Source organism: Osmerus mordax, chromosome 20, assembly GCF_038355195.1.
Source record: "Osmerus mordax isolate fOsmMor3 chromosome 20, fOsmMor3.pri, whole genome shotgun sequence".
Lineage (NCBI taxonomy): Eukaryota > Metazoa > Chordata > Actinopteri > Osmeriformes > Osmeridae > Osmerus > Osmerus mordax.
Genome location: NC_090069.1, coordinates 4,746,951 through 4,759,078, shown reverse-complemented (window position 1 = coordinate 4,759,078; position 12,128 = coordinate 4,746,951). Strand labels below are relative to the sequence as shown.

The window sequence follows — 12,128 nt, the reverse complement described above, 5'->3', positions numbered from 1 at the left end:
CAGACAAGACACAAAGAGATAACTTTCAAGGATGGAGGTGTGCAAAGATAAGTTACAGCTAGGAAAGCAGCAAGGAAGAAAGAAAAGCAGAAACAAAGAAGAAACAAAGGCTAATCAAACTCACAGAACAAAACAGTTGCATTCCCATCTGTCTCAGGCTCCACAGCATGTTTCGGGGACCACAGGCGCTTGAACAGCAACTCTTCCTCCTAAACTAATCACCACTATCCCTAGAGCTGCATACTCTATTAAACCGGGCCATGCTGGGTATGTGAACCATTTAAGGTCCAAACAATCAACCCATTTGCCCGTTACCAAATCAGTTGAATGTACAGCTATCAAGTTTGCTAAAAGGAAGTTCTATCAAGAAAATCCAAAATGTAATCTGAAATACAGTGGTAAGCCTGTTTCAGATCCAGAAACAACTTTATTTAGTACAGTAGGTTTTAACTTACAATGATCACTTCTTACATCCAACTCATTACATTCTACATTACATTTCCCATTATCCCGTTTTATTCATTTAGCAGATGCCTTTATCCATAAAACACATGCACTCCTGATTTCCCCTCATGTGACTGTGTGTGCCTCCTGTCACTGGTCTTAACATTAATCCCATACCGTATTATACAAAAGGTCAGTATTAGCCATTTAGTGATCTTCTGTAGTTACATTCACATAGACTACAGACATCTTACACAACAGACCAACTCAAACCAAAACCAGCCAATTAAACAGAAGTACTCAACCCACACCTGGTAGCATAACTCCCACCAATAAATCTAGGCCACTTGAGTCCACGTGAATCAACTTTATGATGATCAAGATCGCTTTTTGACAAACCTCTGATCATTTACATTACATTTAATCTTTTAGCAGATGCTCTAATCCAGAGCGATTTACAGTAAGTACAGGGACATTCCTCCCGAGGCTAGTAGGGTGAAGTTCTTGCCCAAGAACACAACGTCATTCGCACAGCTGGGAATCGAACCGGCAACCTTCTGATGAATAGCCCGATTCCCTAACCGCTCAGCCATCTGACCCCCTGATCCTTATTCAAGATAACTTATACTCATACTCAGCTGTCGATATTAGTTGGGATAATGAGGTAAAAGTCTTCAATTATACTTGAGAAGTGAAATTAGAAGGTGTGCTCCTAAAACAAGCACCTCAACAGAAAATTACGACGAGAGGGGTAATTCGTTAACATATATTTATTTTTTAAGGTCTGGAAAGTCTGGAAACAGAAAACCATTTTCTTGGTGTCGTCTAGTATTTAAGAGCTGACCCTGACACTGGGATCAGCCAGGCACAAACAGCATCGAGGGAACCAGAAGTAAAGGCAGAGCACCAGTCTAGTTCACATCCTCTCATTGAACTGTGATGACCTCTACCTTGGCTTGGTGCTAAAACCAGCTTTGTAAAACGCATGTAAACGGCTACTCCCCCACAAGGCTAGCAAATCAACTGACAGCGTTCCGTTTTCCCATTGAGTTTTATTTGCTGATTTTCTCGTGGCAATGATCCATCAGACGGTCGCTCATTGACTACTTGATATCATTTGTTAAATAATGATGGCACCTGCACTCTGATGGCACATTCACACAAGTGTCAGGAGCCTCTGAACCCATCGAAGGTGTTTAATCGCTATTGATAAGAGGGTGGTTCTTGGCAGGAGCTCGCGAAGAAGGGAGACAGTCACTCTGGGCTCAGCCTCATCCATCTCCGGGTTCCCATCCTGCTGAAATAACAAACTGCCCATAGTTTAGAATGATGATGGAGGTAAGGTGGGAATACTAATAAACCTGATCCAACGCTTCGCAAACAGAAGAAGGTGTGGGGAGGTGGAAAAGCTTAGGGTGTTGATCTTCAGCGAGGTTTCAGTGCCACTCTTTGAGGTATTTGAGGATTCAGCATATGTGCAAGCGGGAAAATAATGAGAGGGGCCACGGATGCCTGTTCTAGGGGTCTTGGAAACAATCATCTTTGAGGTGGCTAAAATGTGGTTGTGTTCTATTTGCCATTCTGCACAACTTTCAGTCCTGCCATCTTGACCCATGGGGATTCCTCCCGAGATGGATTGAAGTAGTTGCAACACACCCAAATGTGCTAACTGAATGTAGTAACAGCGGAGGGGTTCTTCATTCCCTGTTTTAATTAGCTTCTTCCTCTGGCAGAGAATTAATTGGCCAGATTGAGAGTGCCATTGGGCTTTTGGCCAACCTGTTGTGGCTAACATTTAGACCAACTGCCACAGGAAGAGAAACAGCTTCTGTGGAGTGGAACACACTGAACCTCACAGGGACAAATGTCCCCAATACAAAACTTGACTGCTTATTTTACCCTGTTAGCATGAAAAAATATGAGCCCATAAATTGCTTTCGAATAACGCTACTAAATACAGAATTGACCCACCAATTTATGTGTATGCTAAAAAATATCACAGACATCTAGAATTTTGGGGGAAACTTAATGCAAGCACCCCAGCAGCCTTTGCCTGCCATATACTGTACACTGCACAATAGCAATGCCTGAGTTTGAAATGACATACAACTACAGGGCCAAACTGCCCTGTTCCCTGATTAACTGTTATTACCCCCCCCCAAAAAATAATATTCTTCTAGCCTCTTCAGAGCAAGTCCTATAGCGTATTTTCTCTATATAATCACAGAGTTTTTGCGGCCTCATGATGGTTTCAGCTTAGTAAGAGGCTTCATCAAGCCCCTCTCCAGACTTTATACCCGAGTCCCGCTGTGTTCCTCTGCTCTACGGTCGCTTGTTTAGGACAGGATGCCAACTCTGAAGAGCCTGATCAACAAGCTGGCAGTAGCCAAACTGGGACTTGAAGTACTTGGGCCTGAAGGGACGCACTGGAGGCAGTAAAAGTGAACTCTGTGTATGGTTCGTTGACAGAAGCATTACTCAAACAATGCCATTGTACATTAGCTCTAATCCAACTTGTCCTGTCTCTGGCTGTCCTCAGGCAACAACTCTCCCAGCAGGAATCTCCGGTTGAGGTATGGGAGGAGTCCAATAGGGAGCTTAGCACCAACAAACACAGGAGTGTCTGATCCTTCTCATTGTTACCTTCATCTCCAGTAAACACACCTGTCATGCTGGTGACACCCCGACTCAAGCGCTTCAAAACAGATCCACATAAACAATGCAAGACCATTTCTTATGATGCCTGGGCAAGGCATTCCTGTATAAATTAAACTCTGCATGGCCGCTATCGCTGTCTTTGAAAGGATATCAACACGTTCTGCGCTCGTCTTTTTCGCTGCTAAGACAACAGCGTAACAATGGGGGGTGACCACACAGAGATAGTTGAAAGTGATTAAAATAATACTTTTCTGCTATTCGGAAGTTCAGTCTTGAAAGTGTAGCTGCATAATGGCCTTAGCTCTATCCTGAATCTTCACATTTTATTACAGCGACAGCTACAAGAACTCAGAGTCGCACAAAGGGAATTTCTTTTAGTTCAGACACATTTGTAACTGGAGTTTGAACATAACCCAGGCTTTTTACTGCCAAACTTGGCCATCAATCTTATTCAGACAACACCGCTTAGACAAATTGCTCCCTGGACTGTTAACTATCTGTCTGGAATATCTGGAATTGGCTAATCTAATATTTCATGAAAAGAATACTTATACAACACAATTCAGAAAGAAAAACAAAGCAATTCATGAACCTACTGCAATTCTGGGGCAAAGCCTCAGGTGCAGTTTAATTGGTATTTTTTCAAGTTGAAGTCAGACGCAACACATACCATCCGCTTCACCTACATATACCAGTCAGGCTCCACATGAAATTGACACTGTTTATCACGCAAATATTATCACCATTAGGTTACTAACCATTTACCACCTCATATTCCTTGAATAAACATAATTAAAGGGCCCTATTAAACCTTTTAAACACGTTTCCCACATGTGAACTTTACTGAATTACACACGGGCCCAGGTCTTTTTGCCGTACATAATTCAACTGCAACCTACATTCAAACTTAACCACAAGCCACAAACATATGTTCTTGCATCATGAGAGACTAGAAGGGCCTCTGCAGTGGTCTCAGTCTCAAACACAGACCTGACCTGAAAAACGGCACCATTTTCATTTGCTTATCCACAACTGCACTGCCACTTGAATTTTGCATAAGCTTCGAAGAAGAAGCTCTGGTGTGCGTATACTGCACTCCATGGTGGCTTGTACTCCCTGATTTAAAGCCATTCGGTCCACAAGATATCCCCGAGGACATACTTAACCATAAGCGCTCCTCTTAAAAGTTCTCCAAAGATAATCACATTTTCTCCATGTTTTTTCCTCTGTGTCATTGAAACCCAAATCCCCCGACAGAGTTTCAGCCCCAGCGGAACCCCTCAGAGGGGAGCTGTCGTGAGGCCTCACAGACTGAAATGGCCACTGTACTGCCATGACACCAAACAGTCAAACAGTGCCATGACACCGAACAGAACATCCTCAGATGTTGAGGATGTTCTGTTCGGTGTCATGGCACTGTTTGACTGTTCTTTTTGTGTGTGTGTGTGTGTGTGGGGGGGGGGGGGGGGGGGGGGGAACATTTGTAAAATTTCCCCTGCGCCCACACACACAAACACACACTCCGAGAAGTGTCTTCATTTGCTCAAGCAACAGTTTCTCATGTTGAAGTGTTTTATCTACACGTCGGTAATGCAGTGTGAAGAAATCCATTAGATTTTTCGGTGCGAAAGTCGCTGGAATGAGCGCAGGTTTTCAGTTACTGCTAGAACGGATCACTGGCACCCAAAAATCCCCACTCCCTCATAGTAACACTGAGCATACGCATGTTGTACTAATTATCTTGAAAGAAATTTGAAGTTGAAATATGACCCAGTCAGTGGAGTGGCAGCGAAGCCCGCTTTATTATACCATATTCCTGATATCGCTGAGGAGGATCCACTTGGGTATGAGCAGTAAAATTGAATGAATAATTAGGTAAGCTCCAGGTGATTATCATTATTTACTTGCCGCTCCTGAACAACCCGCTAATTACATGCCCCGGTCCCTTAGCTGTGCTATCACTAGGCTTTTAGGGAACATGAGGTTAGGCAACATAGCCCTGGGTGGACTTTTATTACTAACTAAACTGAAGCGCTTAGCGGAGTCATAATGTAGATATTATACACTCAAATGCACATATGCGACATACATACAATATCATATTTAGGTCACCTACAGTACATCAGTATTTCAACCAATAACTAGAGAGGGTACAATTTCTGGGGAAATTGTAGGGTGTGCTTGCTTGCTTCGGTTGCACAGGGGTCCGTTTTTGGATGACATTTTTACAACTGATATTTCTCTATATTTTATATAAAAATGCATACTTATTATTCATAAAGATTACATAGATTTAAAAGCATTTTTTTGCTGCTCATTTACAACTGAAAATACGAGTGAAGTGTAGAATGAAATAGATATCTTCTCATTTCCCCTGCAAGAGGCAGCCTCATCGTTGAATCAAAACGAATAAATTTGGCGGTGTAAAAATGTACCAAATCTCTATGACTTAAACGTCCTTTTAAGTTTTTCCCTTCTCGTGATATTTTAAAGCATTTAGCCTACTCATTGCATTCATTCATTAACAAAGAACCCCCTTTGAAGATTATTCTACGTTACCCGGCAGGTAGAAGATGGAATCGCGATTCAAACAGTACCATCTGCTAACTGAAAATATGCCTCCCAAAACGTAAATAAGCTTGACATTTATTTAGTGGAAAATCGCTCATTCATAAAAAGCTCACTGGTAGCGATCATTGTCAGTAACACGCAAAATGCGATATAGCCCTGTGTGGAGAAGCTGCCCCGGTAAATTGTACTACTACGGTACACTACTGCTGTGTTCGTCTTGGTAGCGATTGCGTTGGTTGAATTGGATTTAACGTTCCGTTGTACGGTTTAGGCTGAAATTAATTATTTTCATGAACAGATTGACAAAGTTTAGGCTGTGGCAATGAAGTTCAGGTTAGTAGTTAGATAGACTTTTGATTTAAGTAAGGGGAGTGCCGAACATGTTCTGTTGCCGTTTGACTTCCTAAACAGCTGTGTAGATGTTTTGTAGTGTCTCGCGTAGGCTACAGTACAGCGTTGCAGTGATACACTGGATTGAAACCACAGGTAATGATAATTTCACCCACAAATCGTTTACTTGTAATCTAATGTCATAATAAATCCTACAACGAAAATGTATATGTGAGGAATGTTTATTTTAATGATTGAAAACAGATACATCATAGACCACTGTAGTATGTGTTGCCCGGGCAACACAGGCTAATGTCATGATGCTAATACTTCAGTGAAATAGTAGACTACTGTTTCCGAAAGTAGATGTACTTCCTTAATAATATCAGCTTATATTGTACATTACACATCACAATTGTGTGTCATATCACATAGTAAAATGAGTAAATAGTTATCACCCTGGCCTCTTTGCTTGTGGCGTTTCTGCAGCTGCCTTGCAGTAAAGCTATAGTTAGCCTAGCTATCCCCCAGATGCAAAACGAATGTTCTGCTACAGGTAGTCATAATAAAAAGAATAATAATATACATGTGAGAGAACAAAGGTTGTGCCCTTGCCGAAGGCAAAGCACACCCAATGAATCAAAAAAGCAATGATCTCCGATGTAAAAACAGGTACAGAATGATTTCTCATCTCTTGACATCATGAGCAAAGAAGCTTTACAGAGTTTCTGTGGAACCCTACACGATCTCAAAATCGTTGTCTTTGATCACTTTGTAGCTTTCAACCTTTGACAGTCACCGTCAGAAGGTCGGAATGGCTCATGTTTACAGATGAGGTCTCCTGACTGATGCAACTCATAAAAGATGGATCTAAACACAGCAGAGTAACAGAGGCGTGGGGCTCAGCGGCCACACAAGACTCATCTGAAACTGGACGTGCGTCCGCTTTCCAAAGCAACTGCAAAAAATCCAAAACTTAAGCTTCGCAGGCTACTTTGTCTACTCACGTCTATGGGGAAAGCTGAGTTTGAACTCCAACTACACCACTCGCACAAACGCAGAAACTGCAGGTAACCTTCTAAGGTAGCGGTTGAGCAGAGTTGGAGAACTCGCTTCTTGTCTTGATCCGATCTGAGTTTACTGCTGGGGTCACCTCCTCTTCTTTAACTCCAAGGGAAAACCACTGGAGAATGAAATGGGAGATTGAGCCCACAATGTCACTGATGGGCTAGGAAGTAGAGGGGGACCACTGGGGGAAACCAGTGTGTTTGCGCCCTTTCACTGTTCGCCAGGAACCTTCCAGTTTCTCTGCACAGCTTACAGGATCCTGCAGTAACTCAGCTAACTTTACGCATTTGGTGGAATTCTGCTCTGCAGTAAAACTGTGTGAATTAAGTTCTCACTCACTTAAAATGAAGGCCTCTCAATAGTGATTTATTAATCTACTAGTAGTTGAGTACAGAACTCAAGCTTGGATGTATGACTGGAAACGCTGACAAAGTATGAATGACCAATAACTCACCTGCGATGATGACAGGCTCATGTGATGAATGATTTTGTTTTTGGGTGCCAATCTTTTTGGTGAACTGGCCTTGAGCAAATATAGAATGGAACGGGATAGAATCATAAATAGATGGGTCGCAGTTCTTTTTCAATTTGACGCTTAAATACTGCTGCCTGCGTTAATAAATCTAGATTCATGACTGTCAGTCCTATGTTCTCACGGTAAAAAAAAGTAGCGGTGCTCCCTTTGTATAACCTTGACAATCACAAGTTCCCATTCACGGCTCGACTTCTATACACATTTTCATAAATGACAGTAAAGAAGAAATATGAGGGTGATTTATCCTCGCCACTATCCCCTTCCCTCTTCCAAGCTCTCGAAGACGCCACCCTCTCATGAATCATAATGGACAGTGGGCTTCGCAAGGAAACGCGCCACACATTCAAACCAAATTGATTTTATTCAGTAGTTTATGGTCTTCACAATACAAACAACTGGCTCATTGAAAAGTTATCAATTCTGATGAGACAGCTGCATATGAAGCCACACGGTCTGGCGAAATATACAGTACATCATTGCCGCTCCAGGCATATTCTTCCCTGGATTAATCCCACTATCTGGCTCATATGGGAGGACAGGGGACCATATCCCGAAGCCCGAGTCTCAATCAAAGCTCAACGAAAAGTTGCCCTGAAGCTTCTACCAGCAGCCAACTCTACCACCATGTAAACACCTTTGGGGAGCAGTCGGTGGACTCAGCCAAAAGGGGGCACCTCTCCTGATGTCCCCCCCCCCCCCCCAAGCTGCCTGCTAGCTCCAGGCCTGTCATTGATTTTACTGCCTGTGTGGGTTGAGAGAGAAAGCTGACATCATAGTTATGACTGGAAAGTACCCCACAAACTGGTGGGGAGAGTGACTCACTTTTAGCTGTGGGCACCCTGCATAGGAGTGTGGTGCAATGCCATTATCCGTCATTAGGCCGTGATTAGAGCGCACGCTCTGGTGCCTCTAGATTTGGATCATCCCTGAAAAGAGATAAAAGGCTAAGGGAGGCCTGTTTCTATACGGCCTCGGAAGAGCCCGGGTTCCTTGAGTTTGCACTGAGCCACCTGCTAACGATATGATGAGATAAGTGGAAACCACTGACATGTCCTACACATGGTCAGTTACCGTATCCACATAACACCCTCATGTGCATGATTTATTCTCTTCTTCGCCTGGTTCAGATATCCATCGAGCCCTGTGGATGACAACGTAAGCTAAATCACATTTATATGCTGCCTCCCGAAGCTGTTAAAGGTTGAACGCGAACTAAACCTATTGGGTCTGTTTGAATTCAGATGATCTCACCAGCACTGTCAGAAAGCCTGCTTTAAATAGAAACTTTGTGTACCAGGTCCATGGAGAGCATGTAACCTCCAAATAATAATATCTCCATTATTTAGATCCACAGAGGTACACTATAGGATGACTCATGGTTACAAGTCAAAGTGTAATGCTCAGATTAGTCATCATCTAATTAAGTGTTGCATGTGAAATGTAATTCAGATATTGCGAGGAATGTGTATATTTAATTCAACATTCGGACCAAAATAAAATACAAACTTGTCGGAAAATGGGTCACTTGGAGGGAAATGCTGCATCTCCAGCTGAGAACTGACGTTCTACTCCGTTCTACTCCTCGGCAGAACTTCTGAAGATGCTCTGGTCTTGAGGGTTCTATCGAACGCAGCAGTCCTTTGATTAACCCTCCCTCTCCGAGACCCACCCCAGATAAGAACCTAGAGGCCATCCAGCACATCAGGGCCAGCCACCTCCTCATCCCACATGTGGAAGTCTATAAGCACCCTAATCAAGAGCACTTTAAGATAAAAGTCTAGCTATTCCAAATAGCGACTCTTCACTTTATTCACCAAGCTGTGGAGAGAACCGTTTTGTGATGGATGGTTACAACTTCAAAGACAACATCAAACAACAAGAGGTGAGGATTTATCTTTGACAGGGTTCACGAGAACAGAGATATGTTTTCGCCTTGGCATGTGCCACCTCATCATCAGTTTACTACAGTAACATTGATGTCGACTGCAGGATAGTAATATTTGCATCACATCAAGAAACCAACATTTTTACGCCGAAGGGCAAACACAAAATGTACAAGACTCTGAAGACAAGTGAACCCGAACAACACCTGTCAGTTCTGCATCCTTGGGTTTGTGATAATTTATTAAAGTTAGGGTACATAATGTCCCGCAGCTATGAAACTGCTGAGCTAAGTCGCTGGGCGACGATCAGAGCTACCACTTTCAAGAGCAAGTTATCATGCTAGTATGATTCACCCTGTATGCTAAGTGTGAATTCTGCTCGGATGAGAGAAACTGGCAGTGTCACGGCCAATGCAGGCAACTGTTTGACTCAGGGATGCACTTGGTGTAGTGTGACTGTGCAGAGCCAAGGTCCAGAGAAGTTAAGAGCCATCTGCCTAAATTACAATCCAGATTCATCTCATTATACACATCTCACGGATCTCTTTCTCTCTTTCTCACACTTTCTGTCTCTGTCTATCTCCAATCTCTCCTTCTCGCTGACCCTGCTTGAGGAGAATCAGAAACTCATACAGAAACCTGTCACATGGCACTCCAGCACAGGTTATTGTTGCCGTTAGGCAGGTCGTTCAATATGACAGTAGGCTTCAACATGTCTAGATTATTGTGATCATTAAAGGTCTCACTGGGTCACTTATGATCTTCTGAAAATAGTTTAATGCTGCAACTGCTGGCGTGCATTAGGCTTTATAACCTCGTTAAACCACCGTTATTCAACTAACCTGAATTATAGCTTTAAGCATACTGTGCATATTAGTTGTAAATGCGGGAATTTCATTTTGATCTTTGGATTTGTGGCCTGCATTGTTTGTACAAACCTCGATTTGACGAGATGTGTCTGTTGTTCAGATGGTCAAGCGACTTTTTTTTGTTGCATTTAGGCAGCTCCTATCAGTGTTCTCTATCCGTAAATTCGATGCTGTGATAATCGCGTTTGACTTTCATAGAGGCAGGCAGTGATATTAAATTGTGGATAAATTCACAAGCAGGATAGCCTGACATTTCATATACTCCAGTTACAGATAGATTGTGATGGCCGATTGTTAAAATACCTACAAGCTAAAGCTGCAGCATCATGCACAGCGGGTCCCCTCCACATGGCCAAAGAGAATGGGTGGGTGACTAGCCCGAAAAAGAATTTCCGAACGTGTGAAGGCTAAGGTAAAACTATGCCATTATCATAAATCCAGCGGCTTGATAAGTTGGTTATGCGAGCTTATAAGCATTCTACAAGCATCAAGTTCAATATCTGCGTAATCATTTATTTGTATAAAGTAGCCAACTTTATTATATCCAAAAGGAACATGTTCAAAAATATCACCAAACCAGATTATGCCAGTATCCATAATATGGTCGTACACTAAAGTTCACACAGCAATAAACCAAATATATATATATATGAATAAAAAAAACTTAACAGCAGAACGCATTCCGCGCTGGTCAAGCAACAGCGGGTCCACAATGGGAATACATGACATTATAGGAAAGAACACCTTGCTCAACGCTCACCTCTTCCAATTGCTCCATATGAGTAGGAAAGCAGCACTGCAACCTGTATAAACATCCCACCGTGTCTTTTGATCCCTAAATCCATGTTGAAAAGACGAGATGCTACCGGAGGAGACTGTCCTCCTCTAGCTCAGCAAAGAATCTCGCGCGCCTCAGTGCTCCGCTGAGCGTTCGCTCTGTGCAGTGTGCACTTATAGTGCCATCCGGCATCTGCCGACTCTTGGAAGAGTTGCCTACATTCAGCGTGCAGTGGCATAGGCACACCCACAGTTAATCCCCCGTTTTGTCGAGTTTAAAGTGGCAACTCACTATTACCAAAACAGAACACTTGTCCAAATTATATCATAAAACATCTTATTAAGTGGTTTGATAAGGTGACCCACCAGTGTATGTATATGGTTATGCTGACGATATGGGCTCATGAATGCCCCCAATCTACTCCTACCTTCCCAACCATTAATAATTCCCTCTATTCATAGTCAACATGGTTGTATGGAGATGTCATATGTTGTTGTATATGACAATAGACTATGACATTGTTCTCAAGCTGAGGAAGACTGCTGAGAATAGCATCCAGTCATGCAGTTAAAGATACTGGCTGAGCAAGTCACCCACATTGAAACAAGGTCACATCCAATGAGCACAACAGACAACATAGTATTGTCGCTGACCATCAAGGCCATCAAGGCCACGAGTAGGTCAACCATGTTGCTTATACTATCGAAATAATCACTCCATATTCCGCATCCATTTTCTGCCATTATAACGAGGTTCCATCAGAAAACTCAAACACCTCCTTCTGCTCCAGTGTTCTGACCGCGAGCAGGGACATGTCTGCCTTCTAAAACGTACAGTCTTTGTAATTATTCCCACTAACGAAGCGATGAGAGGAAGGAGTGCTGGAAATGTGGACAGGAGAAGAACAGGATCCGTAGATGGAGGGCTTGGTGGGGAGGGCACCGTTGGAGAGCAAGGGGATATCACACGCTCCCCATAAGCATCACACACCA

General features: G+C 42.9%; 1 protein-coding gene across 1 annotated transcript in view; it reads right to left on the bottom strand.

Moving 5' to 3' along the window:
• Nucleotides 1-11,203, bottom strand: part of cntnap3 (contactin associated protein family member 3) — a 55,979-nt gene extending 44,776 nt beyond the window's left edge. Inside the window, exon 1 of the mRNA XM_067257949.1 lies at nt 11,119-11,203. Coding sequence (XP_067114050.1) covers nt 11,119-11,203 — 85 coding nt within the window. The remainder of the gene's footprint in view (nt 1-11,118) is intronic.
• Nucleotides 11,204-12,128: the final 925 nt, after the last annotated feature.